This window comes from Pollicipes pollicipes, unplaced genomic scaffold, assembly GCF_011947565.3.
Source record: "Pollicipes pollicipes isolate AB1234 unplaced genomic scaffold, Ppol_2.1 Scaffold_1600;HRSCAF=1878_pilon_pilon_pilon, whole genome shotgun sequence".
NCBI lineage: Eukaryota > Metazoa > Arthropoda > Thecostraca > Pollicipedomorpha > Pollicipedidae > Pollicipes > Pollicipes pollicipes.
In genome coordinates this window covers 15,544,922-15,564,913 of record NW_023595962.1, presented here as the reverse complement: position 1 = coordinate 15,564,913, position 19,992 = coordinate 15,544,922, and the positions used below count along the sequence as shown (strand labels likewise).

The following is a 19,992-nucleotide window of genomic DNA, read 5'->3' as shown; positions in this document are numbered from 1 at the left end:
CCGGCATGGGCTAGCTCATCACCTGATCCAAGGAGGCCTCTGGGACTAATCCATCGCCTGATCCAGGGAAGTCTCTGGACCAGTCTATCACTTGATCCTGATCCAGGGAGGTCTCTGGACTAATCCATCACCTGATCCAGGGAGGTCTCTGGATCAGTACATCGCCTGATCCAGGGAGGTCTCTAGACCAGTCCATCGCCTGATCCAGGAAGGTCTCTGGACTAATTCATCACCTGATCTCGGGAGATCTCCCTGGACCTGGCCGCCGGCAGGAAGTGCTTCACTTCCGCTCAGCAAGCATATCTCCGGCACCGCAGCGGACAAAGGTGATCCGTGATCAGTAATTACGGCCCGTGAGCTCAGTGTATCCCTCGCTCGCCGCCGCCAACCGTGTTTATCTGATAGTGGTGGTGCTGGTGGTGCATAGTGGGCCGTTTTGAGACCAGTGCAGAGAGACCGGTGTATCGTACAGCGGGGGAAAGTCATAGACGTGGGAATGAATTTTCTCGGGATTGAATGAGCACGCACGGCTATTAGCGGTCATGCATGATCACGATCATAACCATGATCACGATCATGGATCGGGATCTGTGGTCAGATTCGAACATTTTTCCGATTCCAGTCGATATCCGGTACCATTAATGCGTATGAAAAGGTCTTGTTTAGTTCTTTGCAAGTTTTAGTGATAACTTCGTTGTTGTGCTTTTATTGATACGATCTCGGCCAGTGGCAAGAACCCGATGCCTTGTGCACAGTCTCATGTTAGGCCCCAGCCTGCTTAAGGACGGGACCTCCATGTGAAACTGTGTCTGCGTTGCTCAACACTCTGGTACTGCTGGCACTCTGCTTTAAGGGAGTGTTCCACATTTGTATGTGTGGTGTTTACACTGAAATAGCCATCTTGAATATCATTCAGTGCTGTTCACAGCCACCGCACTCTCTTCAGACCTAAACTCCTCTAGTCTCTAGGCTACACGCCCGCAAACATGGGGAGACTTTTTTGGGGAGAGTACTCACCAGGTCACCTTGACATTCATGGTGTCACGGGAATGTCCTTCAATTCTGCCATTTCATAGCCATGCGGCGATCAAGGCCAATACAAATATAATGGTGGTTTCGCCCATATGTTAGCGTCCTTTAACAAGATTCCAGATATAACGGCGGTCAACTGACGCTCAATCATTGTTTGCAGGATACGATCACGCAATCAAACTAATAACGTATCGATGGGCATATTTACTGAGCAAAGAAATTTTGTTGTCTAGAGCGAGCTTTCCCCATTAAAGCGTATCAATAGTTGTAGGTAAACTTATTTCAGTACATCTGATGCTCGCTTCAATATCTTCAATGTGAAACACTCCCTTCAACTGAAGTTTGCTCTACTCGTACAGCCACACACAAATCTAACCCAGGGTGATGTTTTGTTTACCTGGCCATATTTCAGAACTGCGTAACGTTAATGACCGGATCTGGTCGTCCAGAATCCAGAGGGATGGAGCGAGGCAAGCGAACCAGTCATCATGACGTTTATTCGCCCCATCAGATGCAGCAATTGCGGCAGCCCCGTCGCCATGGCAAGCGCGTCCATCAGCTATTTGCTGTCGCGTTTAAATCCGCTAATGCGCCGCCTCGGGCGCCTCCTATTGGCCGGTTCACGTTCAAGGTCAGAGATCATGTGGTGACGTCACAGGAGACGCCTGCTGAGGCGGTGGTCCACCCAACTGAGGCAGCCGTCTATGGAAGGGCGGGTATCGGTCATGAACTATAAGGCACGGGCTTTGAAGTTCGGCCCTACGTTTCGCGAGCTATCAGCTGTATCATAGCTGGCCTTACGAGGAAAAAAGCACGGCATCCATAACACGGTTGTCCACTCAGGTGCATAGGCAAACCTTTTTAGTGAGCGAAAACTGCAATGCATTTAGCGGTATGCTGTTCAGACACGGCACGGCATGGGTGCAGTCCAAAAGCACGCGAGCGTTTTCACGCCCGGGATCTTGGCAGTTGCCAAGGGGACATCACAGCGCAGTATATTACCCTCACTTTCATTCATCGCCGACGGCTTTGGACCCACGTAAGCCTGATAAAACCATCTTTTTGGGCTCGAAACACCGATATTAAACTCCCTAAATCACCGCAAGTAAACGCTTCCATGAACCGTAACATCGAGTGGAAAGGCATAAAATCACATCATTATCATTTTAAAGAATTCAAAACCCGCCAAACCTACCAAACACAACCGTTCATTGGAGGAGAAAACTCATTCACAAGGACCAGGGCCAGTGGGATTACAGTGAGCCTCTGTCAGCGTCGGAAGGCGAGGCGGAGCACAGATGAACTGTGCTGTACGCCGATGGCACCTCCATAAATTATACAACGGCCTCAAGCTGCATCACCTACTCGCTCATCTCGTGCTACCTTCTTTATTGCATGGACTTTCTGCAGCTGAGGCGCCGCGCAATAAATCCCCGTTTTATGTCCCTTTAACTGGCACAATAAACATTAAATTACTACGGCCCGGATTTCACGTTCAATTTGCCTTTGGCCGTTGAAAAAAGGGGTTGGGCCCGGGGCGCGCGCTGCTGGAATTACCAGCCGGTAATCGGGGCAAATCATCCGACGGCCCCAGGACCCAGCCAAACTTCTCTGAAATGCCCGAGACGGGTTCAGTCGAGCGGGTGGGTCGATGTGATGCTGGGCAGAGGCGATCCCAGGCCTACAAGTACGGCGTCCAGCTCAGCAATGCCTGTTAGAACGAAGTCGAACCAAAATCACAGCCGTCTTCCCCCGCGTCTGCCGGCGGATTTCGAGCGCCCTGATGCGAGTTCCGTGACTCCCTTTCAGCGGCTCCTGGGTCCGCCCATGACACCCCGCCCGCGGGCGGCAGGCGGCTAATCCCTCGGAGGTACGGCACAGAAGGGCGCACCGTGGCAGATCCCGGGAGGTCTTGCGTCATCTCGTGGTTAGCGCCAGTAGTAACATCACGTTTGGGAACTGACCGCATCCACCGAGTGAGTGCCGATTAACGAGCAATTACTGATACCTAAACTTGTCCAAAACCGTTATTCGTGCGGTGGAGTGCACGTTGCAAGCGCACTACAACAATAATTTTGCGATCTCTGTCCGTCCCGGCCAAACATTTGATAAAACCACAAGACTTGACCGAACACAGCCCAAATCGGTTTCGTCGGAAACCGCGGAGCCCGCATAATCGGTACGCAATCGATACTATTACTGGTCACCACAGAAGGGCGCACGAGGCGGCGGCAACCATCCCAGCGATGACTCAGTCCTTCTCCGAAGACGCCCAGATTTCCAGCTGCGGGGGTTGGTCCGTCACGCTACTTTGCACAGGCTCCGCCGAGTTTTAAACCCCCATCTTGCAGGCCGCGCGGATGGCTCCTTGGCGCGAGACGACTCCCATTGAGCCTCTTTTAAAGACGCAAAGCACTTTTACAAAAACATGTCAGCTGTGAGTGTGGCTCTCGTATCTTGCGGTGGCCGAGATGGCGGTAACTATGATCATTGATCAGACAGCAGAGTGGTCATCCCCGCTGGATTATTGTCGGCTTGTTCCGGGCGGCTGAGGTTCAACCGTACAGCGAGGAGACCCCGCATATTGCCGTGAAGACGTGGGAAATATCATGTTGGCGTTTGGAGAACTGACGCCAGTATTACAGCGCGGATGACTGTACGTACGTCTTCTGCGCGCGCCTAAGAATGTTTTCAGAACAGAGCCACGTAAAGCACGGCGTGTGCAGGCACAAGAACCATCCGAAAGCTGCAAAACACGAAACCCCTACGGAGCGCCCTATCCCAAGTCCTGGCTGCGTCTCTGAACCCTGCCGGCCGCGCTGACGCCGCCCCTGCGTCGGCGCCGACGCTCCATTGTGTCCGGCGTCGGCCGGCGCCCCTCAGTCGCCGCTCGCCCGGGGCCTCAACCCTTCACCGACAGATGGCCACTGATGCGCCCCGGAGTGTCGGCGGATCTGGCTATAAACCGCGCCCTGGGGCCCTCAGCTAGATCGTTGCCGATACCCCATCGCTCTTTTTCGCGGCGAGCGGATGGGAAAATAGCAGGGCGCCGACTTGTGGTCACGGGGTGGCCAGTTGCGCCGATGCGCATACCTGGTGTGTCGTAAATGGACACTTCGGGTATTCATTTGTCACCAAAGTTTGGCTGAATTAATTACGGCAACCATGTACAATGGGACATCTATACAAAAGTGCGTATTGCGTGATTGAAACACATCCAAGCATGTGCAAAAACCGAACGGCGATTTCCACAACACGGCACTGTATACACAATGCACGAGCTTCATAAGGGTCGTAAAAATGTTGGTGCCAGGTTGGCTGGAACCGGAGATTTATCGCAGCGTTTGGAGCCATAAATCCGAGCGTGGGTGTTGCGCAGCTCGCGGCGATGCCTCGGATCGAGGCGGCTTTATTTTATCGCAGCGCGGGCCGAGCCGGTCAGGGATAACATCGAGGCGGCGCGCGGATGGTGGGCGGCGACCGCTGCCATGGGCCAGCGGCACGCCGCCGACGGCCGAGAGCTCGTGCTGGCCCAGCCAGGTCTGGCAAAAGCTGCATCGCACTGCTGGTATACCTGCACTACTGTAACGCTAGTGCAGTCCCATACAATGGAATGCAGCAGTGGATACGGATATGGATATGGATGCAGTAATGGTATACCTGCACTACTGTAACGCTAGTGCAGTCTCGTACAATGGAATGCAGCAGTGGATACGGATATGGATACGGATGCAGTAGCGGTACACCTGCACTACTATACCGCTAACTCATGCCCCTGCAATGGAATGCAGTAATAGATTTGCGGACTGAGCTTGCAGATTAGACTGCAGACTGCAGTAGCAGGTATGGCACACCGCCAGGAACGAGGGTGCTTGGCGCAATGCAACACAGTGGCGGTTGATAATAAATTTGCCGTAGGTATTATCTGTGCACACAGTAGAAAACCTCATGATAATCCCTTTTCGATTTTTGCGAGCTACGCGTCAGGTTTACTGGCCCGCTATTTCCACCGTGCATGAACGCTGCCCGGGAATCAAAAGCGGGAACCACACCGATGCCAAGCGGACAATAACAGATCCGTCATACGTCAGCAGAGCGATGCCAAGTCTACAACAACACACCGATGCCAAGCGGACAATGGCAGATTTAGCATACGTCAGTAGAGCAATGCCAAGGTTAAAACAACACACCGATGCCAAGCGGACAATGACAGATTTATCATACGTCAACAGAGCGATGCTAAGCCTAAAAAAATGTGCGACTGGCAATGCATCACTTAATGATATTGCCATAATATGAAGACTTTTGACCGTCATGTGAAAGAAGTTGTGCCAGAGGATGGTTGATGGATTTTCTATTCTAGCAACCATCTCTGGTACAACGGTCAGCGGTGACACTTACCGCGGCATTGAGACGAAACACGAGACTTCGGTGCACATGGCCATGGAACAAGGATTAAGCTCGCCAGATGTAATCCAACGTAAGCATCTGCGCCCAAACACGCGATTATAGTTAATCTTTTAGGCAGGTGTGGATAATTACGGTCCTCACACGCTCTCCCTGTGGCCCGTTCGTCCCACCCTTCCTCCTAGTGACTGATGGTGACTTCTCCGCCCCCACCTCACACACGAGGCAGCCTAGCACCACCTCTGTCATGTGTGACCGATGGTGACTCCGCCCCTCCCCCTACTCAAGGAGGCCTGACACCGCCTCTGCCCTGTGTGACTGGTGGTAACTCCTCTGCCCCCCCCCCCACTAAAGGTGGCCTGACACCGCCTCTGCTCGGTGTGACTAATGGTGACTCCTCCGCCTCTCCCCTCAAGAAGGCCTGACACCGCCTCTGCCCTGTGTGACTGGTAGTAACTCCTCTGACCCCCACCTCCTCCCCCCCCCCCTCCACCCCACTAAAGGTGGCCTGACACCGCCTCTGCCCAGTGTGACTGATGCTGGTTTATGGCCGTTTTTCGGCGTGCTCGGTGGCGGCCGCCTACTCCGCGGCGCTGCGGCGTCCAGCGTTCTACCCCGGCCGGACGACGGCGGCAGGGCTCGTGTGAACGTCCGGTCAGCGGGCGTGACCCACCGAGATCCCCCCTCCAACGGGCTTGACCCACCGAGACCCCCCCCCCATGCAGAGGGCGTGATCCACCGAGCTCCCCTATCCAGAGGGGGGGGGGGGCTCGCCGAGATCCCCCATCCAGAGAGCGTGACCCACCGAGATCCCCCATCCAGAGAGCGTGACCCACCGAGATCCCCCATCCAGAGAGCGTGACCCACCGAGATCCCCATCCACAGGGCGTGACCCACCGAGATTCCGAGATCCCCCATCCAGAGCGGAGGAAAGGCATGGAAAGGGCTCTTAGCTAGACGGGTTCAGGGGCGAGCGCCGCCCAGTCCGCCCACACAGCTCAGGGTGGCTTCGGCGCCGTGGCCCCGGCGCTGGGGACAGCACAGCTGCGCGGCGGTGATGGTATGGAGCCGTGGCGGTGATGAGCGACGGGCCGGGCCAGGAAACCTGAAGACATTGCTGGCGGCGGCGCCAGCGTCCAGGCTCGCCCGCGTTGTTGTCGAGACCGTGCCAAAGCAATACCGAATGTTCTGTGGTGGATGGGGAACTCGAATCCCCGTCAGATCATGTGACAAACACCACTGAACCTGTGGCTTCTAAGGCATATTTTAGACCACTGAGAGGGCTTTGGCCCCACTTCTCTGAGGAATGTCGTCGGCCGCGGCAGAGAAGCAGCTACAACAGGCTCCCGTGGAGGTCGAAGTTCAGGTGTAACCCGGTCGAGCCGGCCGAGTGTAGCCGTTCGAGTGTATGTTGCGCCTGGCTCAGGTGTAACCCGGCTGAGTGTATGTTACACCTGCTTCCAGGTGTAACCAGGTCGAGTGTGTGTTACACCTGGTTAGGGCGTAGCCCGGTGGGGTGTATGTTACACCTACCTCAGGCGTCGCCCAGCTAAGTGTACGCTACACCTGGTTCAGGTGTAACCCGGTCCGTGTATGCTACACCTGGTTCTGGTGTAGCCCGATTGAGTCGATGTTACACCCGGATCAGGTGAAGCCCAATCGAGTGAATGTTACACCTAGATCAAGTGCAATCCGGCTCCAGCCAGCCAAAAACCACCAGCCCTCAAACGGAGCACCACTTCCACCCGAACCCAAAACAGCAGTGCTGAACTGTCACCGAGCGCTGACAGTTGTTAGGAGATGTCACCGAGGACGCCAGCACTGATAACACGCGCCGCCGAACGCGATTTCTAATTAGACTGGGCTGCGGTGGACGGCTTGCGATGATGGATTGTTGCCGGCCGCGAACAATCTGTAATTGGCTGAGCATGATACCCGATATTTCATCCAAGGCCAGGTGTGGACCGGTTTCCGAAGGCCTCTGGGTGGGGTAGGACTCGTGGATGCATCGTGAGAAGCATCTCTGAGCGGGCAGCTGGATCTGAGCAGCATTCTCCACCGGTCCTGCCCAGCAGAAATGGATGGAAACGACTTAAAACTTTTGGTATGGCATGATGGCACGACAGCTGGTCACACGCGCCTGTGGTGCAAACGCGATGCGAGCCAGCCAATCAATCATGCATGCCAGCAATCTCTCACCGATATCTCTGCGGCGTCACTGAGGAATATTCGATGAACTGACAAGCCGTGAATCTTTCCACTCCCCATAAAGCTTACGTATGATTGTTCACGAGCGACCTTGTGCCCAAGCTTGCCGACGCTTGTGAAGCTTGCATCACATATTAAACATTCGTGCAGCGATGCGGTCTGTCATGTTCGCCATTGTGAACATGACAGCGCCGGCAGGATCGGTAACAGAGATGCCCATTCACGGACGCCGCGGTTGGAGCCTTGCGATCTCTGGTGCAGTGACAGAGCTGTCACTGCCACTGTTGTCACTGTCCCTGTTTTTTAATGCATCAGCTCTGACGCCACGTCTGCTGTAAACTGGCTGTACACTGCGTAAAGAACTTGCGCGAGCGTCACTTAACTATGCATTTTGTTGCCAAAAATACCAAGGTGTTTCACCGCTTGCCTGTCATTATACCCGGCCTTCAGAGCTACGCGCTGGCTCAGGCGCAGGGTGATCCTTCACAGTTGGCGACATAGGGCTGTCTACCTGCGCACTCACAAGCCCAGCCAGGTGGTGAGCGCTGGAGCCGACTCCTGGTGCTTTTTGCACAGTAGCCGACCGGTCTTAAGTTGTCATTATTTCAAACTCATTTCACCCATGATTTGCAGTTTTGAATGTCGCATGGAGCTGGGCTTGGGCCGTAACCAGCTCAATCCTCTTTCCCCGAATTAATCAAACCGCATTTTACGCACGATTCCCATGAATCGTGCGTATTTACAAATGTACATTGCTCAAAGCCAGGCCACGTACAGATGCAGTGCTTGGTTCATCTTTCCCACCGATGACGTGGACACAATCTGCTTTCGAATATTCCCACTTAGAGGAGTAAACTGTGTCTTAGAATTGCCGACTTTGGATGTAAAGCAACACCCTATGAGGAGGAATTTTTCACTCCTTTTCCCCATACTTTATGTGAATTTTGCACTCCTGCCTGACATTGTGTAATCGCACATGCCAAACCCCTATTTCCCTTTCTGAGGTTTTCAGATGTCATCCAAAACCGAGCCCACCTGAAACCACCAAGCATAAACGAGGCTCCGCAGAACCTGGACACCTATGGCTATGTCCTGCCTCACCTACATCTGAACCATGTCTATGTATGCACAGAGCAAGGGCGCCAGGTACCTCCAAGCTCAAGAACCCCAGCGACCCCAGTCGCTTGCACGCATTAAGTTTGGTTTGTTTACAAAATGCATCACGATCCGCAGTTGTGCGCCAAATGCAAGGTTTTAACGCATCCCCTATTTTTTTGGTCTCACCACCGCACCACGAAAGCAGAGCCTGGTGAAAACACCAGAAGGCCTGGTAGATAATTTTACTCCACGTATTTCTTTTTTCCCGAAGAAACTTGGCCACTAAATTGCATCACTCCCGAAATGCATGAGTAAAAAGTTCAAGAAATGTTCTCTAAATTAAACTAACAAGATGAATATCACCATCTGAGCATTTATATTAACAGATTTTAGGTCAAATCAGCTGATTAAGAGATTTTGCGAGAAAAGTACCAGTCTTTATATTTATATAGCTACTTTTATTTTTCTTGGTATCACACCAGTGTGGTACCGCTTTATTCTACCCTCTTTTCGACTGTCTTTAGAGGTACCATCTGCTGCTTAAATGTTGACCAATTTCTCTGCAAGATGCTCCAACTGCCAACTTGTACGTATTTCATACATAAATTGGATTAATTCGCCAGCCGCCCAAGCATGTTTGATATGCACCCAAGCGTGAACAATTCACAGGGAATGAAGGAGACAATTTGAAGCACGGAACTTATCTTTACCGCCATTTTTGCCGTCTTAAACCTTCGGTTCACCGTTTTTTGGTTCAAAGCGATGCTCAATAATGATAAATCCAAGTCTTCCGAGTGTCTGACTCGCCAGGCTACCTGGCAAGGCTATTATAGCTGCCATACAGAGCCTTGGGACAGACCTGACGCAGCTTATACAGAAGTGTTGTTTATCATGCAAACCTGTTACTTGTTTCGCATTTTAATCTCGAAGGTTGGTGGGCATGATATATATATATATATATATATATATATATATATATATATATATATATATATATATATATATATATATATATATATATATGGCGGTGACTCGGATGACCCTGTCTGTCAGCAGACCATGCAAAAGGTGCTGAATTTTTGTTTTGAGGGAGCAGGAAGAAGCCAGCAAGTCTACTGTGGACCAAGTAATTGCTTACCTTACCTGCCTTTAACACATCATTGGTAACCAGAGTTAGCCATTTTCTATTTTAATCCATCGAGTTTTGCCATAAGATAAATTATGATGCCACAAGGCATGCAATGGGCTTATTTTTTCCATATTCTTGGTTATTTGCCCCAAATTTCTTTAAGTGGTCCCTCATAGATGGTTTAACCAGATGTTTTGTATAGTTGTCATGGTTTGTTGACCGGCAAATGACTGTACTGTAGAAATGCACTATATTTTAATACAGGGATACTCCAATCTGCATGACAATTTTAATGTGAGTTAAATATTGCTATGTAACAAATGGTCAGACCACCCCATTTAAAATGTGAAGCCAACAACTCAAACTTTGTCATTAAATATGAATAAACAAGCCCAAATGGATACATTTGTTGCAGCTAAAAAGGCAAGCAGCAATACTGGCATAGTCATCTAAAAGTTGTGTTATTCTTGGAGAAGAGAAATCGTTTTGTGGAGCGTGGCTATTATTGCCCTTGACACAGGTTAGCCATAACAGTCAAAATAAGTTGTTCGAAGTGATTTAAAGTGCTTTGATTTGTGTGTTGTCAACTTTGTCCGATGTCAACAAGCATACACAAATGAACTGAATAAAAATGCAAGTTGAAACCAGCCAAAAGCCAGCTTTAAATATCATGTTTTTATCACAAGTGCTGCTGTCAACAGATAGGTGAGCTGAGATGATATTCATCATATGGACTGTTCTAAGTTAGGTTAAGTTGGTCTAGTGCAAATCAAGTGGCAATAGGAATTGTGCAAGAATCAGTAACTCACAACTGCTGCTGTGATACAAACAGGTTATACAGGATGAGATGATGTAAGGCCTCTTTAGATTAAGCATAGGCTACTTTGATGGAAATAAGCACTGGTATTTTGTAAGAAACAGTGACAAAATGTTTGTTTTCCCTGACCCCATCTTAACAGAAGCCAGAAGTATGTCTATTGTGTTTGACTTGGTGATGGGCTGATGTGTAGGAGTCCAAGGTTTTTTGTTTGTTTGAGTGTTGTATGCTTGTTTAGTTTTCCGTTGTTATTTTGTTATTGAATTCCTTTGCTTTGTTTTGTTGTGTGTGGGAGGGAATTGAAAAGTGCAGCATAAAATTATTGGTGTTAATAATTTGTTATGCTTATAACACTGTCATGAAATTACTATGATTTAGCACGTGCCCTGTTGGTCGGTTAGATACCCTTTGCTCGGGTGAATTGTGCTGTGGGAGGGAATTGAAAAGTGCAGCATCAAATTATTGGTGTTAATAATTTGTCATGCTCATAATATTGTCATGAAATTACTATTCTTTAACACATGCTCTGTTGGCCGGTTAGATACCTTTTGCTCGGGTGGGGGGGGGGGGGGTCAATTTGGCCCCCCTCTGAGATCTCTGGAACTAACAAAGCTAGAGACACTAAATTTACAGGGTGTCTTGACCTATACGTGAACTCACTTAGGTTAAGGTTTCAGCTTCCTGGGGCATGACCTTCAGGTCGAATAATGTCAAACAAGGTCAAATTACAGGTTGGTCTCCAAAGCGCCCGCAGAACCTAGGCAACTGTCTCTAAGCAAAAGGTCACAAGCCCATTTGGGGTCAATGACCTTGTTTGACCCTTTGAAGATCATGGTGACCAAAATGATACAAGACTGCTCTGCGTTTTGCATTTGAATAAGCGACAAAGATTACGCTAGGCATTATGCTCCTAAAACAAAACGTTCGACCCGGGTCATCTTAAGTCAATGGCCTTTTCTGACCTCTAAGAAGTCAACTGAAGATTATAATGCGGTTCCTGTCGAATAAATTCGAAATGAGCACCAGAAACTATCACGTACAGCAAGCCCTAGAGCAATAGATCAGGTTGTTTTAACCTTGGTCTGATCATCATACCTGACCTTAGGTCAACGTAATTTGCTCATTCAATATTTTGTATCCCTAAGAAAGCATCTCAGAGATGTATGTCTTCGTCAAATACTCCGTTGTTGCATCAGATTGAACGATTCCCTAGAAATTGCCTTCGCTGAAACCATGGGCTGAATTTGACCTGTCATAGGTCAGCGACCTTGCAAGGTACATGTCAAATTTTTATGTCAAACGATCCGCTATGCAATTTTCTACAGCTATACAAAATTTGGCGCGGCTACGCCGCGCCGTTCAGAAACCATTCGGGAAAAGCCCTCGGGGGGGGGGGGGGAATTGCCCCCACACCCGAGCGCGTGTTAATGTATTCTGTTTCAATTTCAGGGCCTAAGATGTTAAAAAACGAAATAGTTTTGTCAGGTTCCTGATATTACGTCCATGTCAATTTGAAATAGATGTGTTTGCTGAAGCATCAGTCACAAGCTCATAAGTTCCATCTTTTCTGAATTGATTTTTTCACTCCCGCACGATCTCTTTGCGATGAAATTTTCCACTGCCACCCTGGTTCAAAAGCGATTCTAGCTCCTGGGAGTAATCCTACTTCTGACGTTTTCCCAAATACGCAATGAAGTGAACAGCGGGAATCAAATAAAAAAAAACTAGTTCCTGATCTGATCTGATCAGATGAAACCGCGAAGAGGAAGTTGACGCCCTGATATCTCAAAAGCTAAAGCAGCTAGAGATAAACAATTCGGTTGATGTGAGCTCATCTGTGTCACACTAGGTCTCTAGATCGTGACCTTCGGGTAAAATCAGGTCAGACAAGGTCAAACTTGTGATCGGTAGTCTGAGGTGCCCCAAACCTCCTCACGCTACTAGCACTTTAACTTAGATAACTTTCCTAAGCAAAATATCACTCAATTTGATATCAAGTCAAGGACCTCACTTGAACTTAGAATGATGAAAAGGATAAAAGTCCTTCGAAAATGGTTTAATATTTGACCTTATAATCGTCAACTTCCCCGTGCGGCATGCTCCCTCTAGCAAGAGGCTGATCGAGGTCATTGGAAGTTAATGAGCTTCCTTCACCTTCAGGAAGTTAAAATACAAGATATGTCGCCGTCCGCGTGCTCCAGGAATTTGACATCACCACCAAAAGCAACCCCATAAGACAAGTTTTCCAATGAAATTGATTCGGTTTTGTCCTTGATCTGACCTTCATGCATGACCCAAGCAGCCAATAGTTTAGCTGATTCAAAATGTTTAATTTTCGAAGGAGCCGTCTTAAAGTTGCATGGCTTCGCCTAACACTCAGTTGTCACATCAGCTTGAAAGATGATCTAGACATTGCCTTTGCAGACAGCCTTGGCCTGACTTTGACCTACTGCTGGTCAGTGACCTTATGGTGTATCTGATATTTTCGTGCCAAAAGATCAGTTATTCAACTGTCTACAGCTAAACATAGCTGGGCGTGGCCAGGCCGTTCCGTTCAAAAGTCATTCCGGAAACCCTCATAGAGGGGGTCAGATTGACCCCCTACCCCAATGCGTGTTTAAATTTAGCTACCCCTAAAATATCCGACCTCAACTTCTAGGTCAAAAGGCACAGCGCCATAGGTACCTGCTCCAGTATCACGCACCGCGCCCTCTCCACTGCCGGCCAGCACACAGCGCAGTGGCCTAGCATGGCAACTCTGTAGCCCCGCCCACTGACCTAGCACGGCGCCACTGTAGCGCCACCAAGCGCCCAAGCACAGCTCCACCGCCGCCCCGCCCACTGACCTAGCACGTCGACACTGTAGCCCCACCCACTGACCTAGCGTGACGACAGCGTAGCCCTGCTCACTGACCTAGCACGTCGATACTGTAGCCCCGCCCACTGACCTAGCGTGACGACAGCGTAGCCCCGTTCACTGACCTAGCACGTTGACACTGTAGCCCCGCCCACTGACCTAGCATGGCGACAGTGTAGCCGGGCGGCGCGCGGAGCGTGCGCTGGCTCCAGGCGGTGCGGATGACCTCCAGGTGACCGGACGGTGCCGTCACCAGGAACATACAGGGCCGCAACAGGCCGACCAGCGTCAGCCGGCGTAGTGCCGACAGCAGCGGAGGGCTCCAGTACGTCTCCAGGTTTGTGTGCAGCCACGCCTGTGGGGAAGGCAGGGCACGCTGCGAGGAGGGCCACGACGGCACGGCTGACACGTGTTGACATATCTGACAGGTGTTGATACATTTGATAGTGTTGGTACATCTGACACATAATGACACATTTCATAAGTGTTCACACATATTTCACGTGTTGATACATCTGACACGTGTTGACACATCTGAATCGTGTTAATACATTTTACACGTGTTGCTACATCTGGCATTTGTTGACCCTGTTGAAGCGCCTCGTCCGTGTTGACACGGATGACGTGTTGACACGGTCGATACATGTCGCTACTATTAAGGTGTTTTGACGCTGCTGACAACAGTTGAAAGTTACAGAGGTTGACACGGCCGAAATCGGTTCACGTGGTTGGCACACGTTGACACGGCTGATACCTGGTGGCACGGCTATACCGAATGGCACGGTTGACATGTGCTGACATCACTAGGACTAGGTGACACGACCACCTCAGGCTACATGGCTGAGGTTGGGCCATATAACGGACAAAACACAAGACCAAGACACCAAGACTGACACCATGTGACAACAAGTGATCGTCACTCATCTGACACGACTGACACCAAGGCTGACACCAAGTGACACCAAGTTATCGTCACTCGTTCGATACGACTGACACTATGTGACACAAAGTGATTGTCACTCGTCCAGAACGGCTGACACCAAGTGATCCGGTTCACATTTATGACAAGGAGTGAAATGCCTGAAAGCAGTGGGTCCATAGCCGTGGGGTAAGGCGACTGGCGTACAAAGACACATGAGTGCTAAAACATCTAACTTTTAAATCTCACCACGATGTTTTGACCTGGTCTTCGAGTAGCTGAGTCAAGTTTTTACAATGTCTGGTAACCCTTCGCTCATAAACTGAAATCGAGAGTGGTAACCATGGTTGCGCACTACCAGCTTATTTATACGAGGTGGCTGTATGCCAACAAGCACCCAGTCCAGTTCGAAGGAAGATTAGGCATATCAGAATCGACGCTATCGGTTTTTTTTTGGGGGGGGGGGCGGAGGGCCTATGGTAATATCTGAACTAAGGTCATGCAACAAACATTGCAGAGAAGAGAAGAGCTGCATGCGTGGAATTGCTGATGGTGTGGATGTTGCCGACTTGAGTCAGAGGGCCACGCAAAGTGCATTACCGATGACCACACTGCAGAGTGCAAAGGGATTTTCGTTCAGTATTCGAGAATGAAAAAGAGAACATCTGCAGCCGGCATCCCAAACAGTTATACCCCCCACCTCCAGTGTCTGCTGACGTGGAGTGCAGATGAAAGTGCCGGTGAATGGGGCGCTAAAAGTCAAGAGCCAAGACAGCGCTGGCTGCCGGGCTAGACGCAGGTACATCCAGACAGTCGTGCATCACGAAATTATGCAGCATGACGCAACGTCAAGTGTCGCTTACAGAAGACAAGCGACGATGATTGTCACATTTTGACCGGCAGTGATTGCAAACAAAGAGTAGAAATGACGGCCAGAAGCAGGTCTTGTTAGCAACGTCCCACTGTGTGTTTCTGAAGGTGTGTGGAGAGAAATCTGGTCGGGAATATCATGGCAAGGCAAAGAAGGGGAATATACAGCGCAGCTGACGTGAAAGTGATGAAGAAGGACACCGTGATACTGGTGTCACTTTAAGAGATTTCGGGTAAAGGCAATTTGCTACGTTCTTCTGGTATAAAAGAAAGCTCAAATCCTTTTTCTCCAACCACATAAAAGCTCGTGGAAGGGTATCGTTTGTTGCCATGGCAAACAACGCGTCGCTGCCGGCTATGCTCTATGCTATGCTTTAAGTAGGCTGTAAAACGACGGCTCAGACAAACTTATTAACAGCCAGGTCCGCTCATCAACAACTACGCGACAAGCATTAAGTTATGAAACGCAGACACTCTGATTGAGACGAATTTATCTTACGTTAGTTCAAAAAAGCGCGGGTACAAAAACTGACCCTTGAATATCACTGTGCACGACACGGCGACCTGAGACAGGAAGACAGAAACGCGTCGTAAAATGAGAAACATTCGTGTGCTGATAATATGCGTGCGCTGCTGCTGATCATCGAATCCGTGTTAAATCCACACATTTCAAACTAAACGATGTTCTTCGGCAATTGCATAGCACATCGTTCATTGTACATGACATGGCAAACGCTGCCTTGTCTGTGTGTTTCACACAATAAGACAATCCAAACGAACACATATGAGTGCGCTGCCTCACTCACTTTGAATACGACGAAGCCATCCTCCTCGGCGCCGTGCTTCTGCCCGTTGCGATGACCTTTGGTGACCTTCTCTGGAGACCGCCGCAGGTCAATCACCAAACACTTGTTGAGCAAATGTCTCTGGTCGATCCCCGACATGGCCTGCGAAGTGGTGGCGCTGTGAGGACGAGACCTGTCCGCGAAGTCACGCCAAGAATCACCCACCGGTCCCGTGACCTCTAAGACTCATGACGTCCTCTGACATCTCAGACGTCATGACTGTCTCTAAAGTCACTAGAGAGGCTCATCACCCACCGGTCCCGTGACCTCTAAGACTCATGACGTCCTCTGACATCTAAGACGTCATGACTGTCTCTAAAGTCACTAGAGAGGCTCATCACCCACCGGTCCCGTGACCTCTAAGACTCATGACGTCCTCTGACATCTAAGACGTCATGACTGTCTCTAAAGTCACTGGAGAGGCTCATCACCCACCGGTCCCGTGACCTCTAAGACTCATGACGTCCTCTGACATCTAAGACGTCATGACTGTCTCTAAAGTCACTGGAGAGGCTCATCGCCCACCGGTCCCGTGACCTCTAAGACTCATGACGTCCTCTGACATCTCAGACGTCATGACTATCTCTAAAGTCACTGGAGAGGCTCATCACCCACCGGTCCCGTGACCTCTAAGACTCATGACGTCCTCTGACATCTAAGACGTCATGACTATCTCTAAAGTCACTAGAGAGGCTCATCACCCACCGGTCCCGTGACCTCTAAGACTCATGACGTCCTCTGACATCTCAGACGTCATGACTATCTCTAAAGGCACTGGAGAGGCTCACTAGGAGAGTCACTGTCACGCTGCCTGCTGCTTTAATGTCAGCAGTGATATCAGTGCTGTAAGTGATGTCGGCAGCGTTTATGACCTTGCGTAGATGATAGCCTGATACAAGCACTACAGATCACCGATCATCATGCTTCCAATCTCCGATCTCCCACATCCCCGCCGGCGTATCTGTGTCAGCCGACTGCCTCACGTCCATGTAACACTTCACGACGACGCCACGGTCACGATCAGGGCGGCTTGGCTCGCACCGCCGACGGGGAGCTCCAACCGCAGCCTGGCGGGCGAGCGAGCCCACCCCGCTGTGGTCAGGAGACGGCGCCCGATTTAGCTCAAATAACGGCGCGGGACGGACGCTTCAGGCGCTTCTTGTAAGCGCCTGACGCGGTGAGTCATCCGCTGCTGCTCGCCGCACAACTCTCCACAAACGCCGTCGACTACAGCGACAGATCGTGCCGACGCCGTTACCACGTGCTGTTCGGTTTAATCACCAGACCCCCCGCGCTTCTCCCCCCACGTGAGGTCCTTCGGAGCGACTGGCGGGGCTGCGGACCCCCCCCCCCCCCGCTTCTCCTCCCACGTGACGCCCTTCGGAGCGACTGCTGACGTCGGCGGGGTTGCTCCGCCCTGTCCGGATGCGCCACTAGCGACCCGGCTGCATGCGGTGGGGACCACAGCACCCACCGCCTCCCGCCAGGGACCTCGTGCGGCTGGTCACCGCTGCCCGCACTGCCCAGTGTCTCGTGTGGCCGGTCACAGCTGCCTGCACTGCCCAATGTCTCGTGCGGCTGATAACCGCTGCCCGCACTGCCCAGTGTCTCATGCGGCTGATCACCGTTGCCCGCACTGCCCAGTGTCTCGTACGGTTGATCACCGCTGCCCGTACTGCCCAGTGGTCGAGGGCTCAGCTGACTTAGGGCCGGAAGCGCCCGAGGCCTGTTCGTAAACTGACCGGCGGCTTTTCATACGCGCTGATGGCTCCACTTTCCACCGTTAGATTCCATAAAACGTTCTGTGAATAAATTGCTCGTAATGTGGCCATAATATGACCACAGTAGATTACCGCAGCAACAAAAGATCTATCAATCCACCCGTTAGTCAGTCAAACAGTGAAAGAAGGAAAACCGGTTAGGCTCAAAAACTTCAGATTATTTTGTCACTTGCCTCTAATCCCGCTATTTGTCGATACTGTCCGCCCTGTCCGCCAAGGTCCCGTCAAGTGATGCTGAACCGGACCGGGAGACCTTAAAATGCCGCCAAAGTACAACAACTAAAAAACTGTCAGAGGGGCAAAGAAGATTCTTCTTGCCATGAGAGGAGGTTGTCCCTGTAATTTTGTAGTCGGTGTATCGTTTGCATTTCTAGTCTGATTTAGTGCTCGTTTCTCGTTGTTGAGTCACTTAGTTTGCTATTACCTTGAGGTTCAATTAAGTGTTTGCCAATCCATGCTATTTTCGTACTCATTTTGTATTGCTAATTTTAGACTCTGTTCTGTCGGTTTCCGTTCTGTTTAGTTCTAGGTCTAGTCTGTTCATTTCCGAGGTTTCGTTGCTTTCCTGTTAGCGTCCACGAGGAATTGAGGCGCGGTGTTGGCGATGGGCGGTTATGGAATATAGCGCACCTGAAACATCGGTGTCTTCGACGTGGTGGCCGTCTACAATTTCATATCAGGACACGAGCCAGGATCAGAACCCTTTTTTCGAGAATCCAGCCAAAGGTAAAAACGATAAATGAACGTAAATGTAATGCACTGCGATGCAAACAGCACGAGACGTGTGCTGTGTGGCACACGTCTTGTGTGCTCCCCCAATGCGTGCTCCGGGTATGCATTAAATCAGTAGGTAACTAACCCACACGTGTGTTCCTATTTGCTGCCGCTTTGAGCACAAATGCTTGATGGGTTCCCGCTGACGTGTCCCTCAGAAGCCCGAGCACCCCAGCTATCCCAGCACGGGTTCTCTTTGAGACGCCTGAGCACGCCCAACAAACACTGCCCTAACTGCAGAGGGATACAGTCAGTCAGGGCTTTTAGAACTCAAATGCAGTCATGCTGGTGTGCCATACCCTCCCTCTATGCCAATATGTGTTATTGGCGTTTTACGACGCACTCAGCTGCTGAGGCCATGTGGCGTCGTCTGCCTTTCAACCTGGCAGAAAGGACGGACAGCAACGGGGAATCGAACCTGGACCTTCCGGTTACGCCAACCGAACGATTCCTGCTCAGGTGTAATACTTTTCCAGCCCAGATGTTATACTATTCCGGCGCAGGTGTAGTAACACTATTCCGGCGCAGGTACAATATGATTCCATCGCAGGTGTAATACTATTCCGGCGCAGGTATAATATAATTCCAGCGTAAGTGTAATACGATTCCAGCGCAGCTGTAACGCACTCTGGGCGCCGCAGCCCTGTATCTACCCCTGCCCCCGCAGCCCTGTATCCAGCCTGGCCGCGAGCTTGGCCAGTTTTGAAGCTTGTGCGTAGGACATTGGGTGACGCCTCCACAGATGAATAGACAGTGAAAGATAAGCGGGAAGACGTGGGTTTGACCAAGGAGCTGTAGAACGTCGGGCTCGAAATGGTGGTAGACAGGAGGAAGCTGCTTATTCGGAAATGCAGTCCCGTTGTTTGACATCATATTTGTTCTCATCCATCTCCTAAACGGGACTTGACGTCGATATTGCCGGCCTGCTCTCTTTTATAGGTCAGTCGGTTTCTGCCACTTCCCGCAACAAATGATTCCGTGTGAAAGTATTCCGTGAAATGACACTACAAGGTGCGCTAAGCCGCCGTCTTTCAGTCCACCCGCACGAAAACCCCTGGCGGCCGTGGGAGGATATTAAGCATACCAAGGTGATGTGAAGCATACTATGGTGACGTGAACATACCAAAGTGCGCCAGCTGCTTCGTGTGCTCGAAAAATGCGTGTAAGTGCAGCCAACGTAATTAATAAAACATCATGTCGTAGTCTGCGCAACACATCAATTCGGCTGTTCTGATATTTACGTGGCCAATTGAGG

At 50.6% G+C, this 19,992-nt stretch overlaps 1 protein-coding gene across 1 annotated transcript in view; it reads right to left on the bottom strand.

Moving 5' to 3' along the window:
* Positions 1-19,992, bottom strand: part of LOC119094790 (storkhead-box protein 1) — a gene marked incomplete in the record, with an annotated part of 83,455 nt that overhangs the window by 44,774 nt on the left and 18,689 nt on the right. The window contains 2 exon segments of the mRNA XM_037217741.1: positions 13,708-13,903; positions 16,144-16,284. Coding sequence (XP_037073636.1) covers positions 13,708-13,903; positions 16,144-16,281 — 334 coding nt within the window.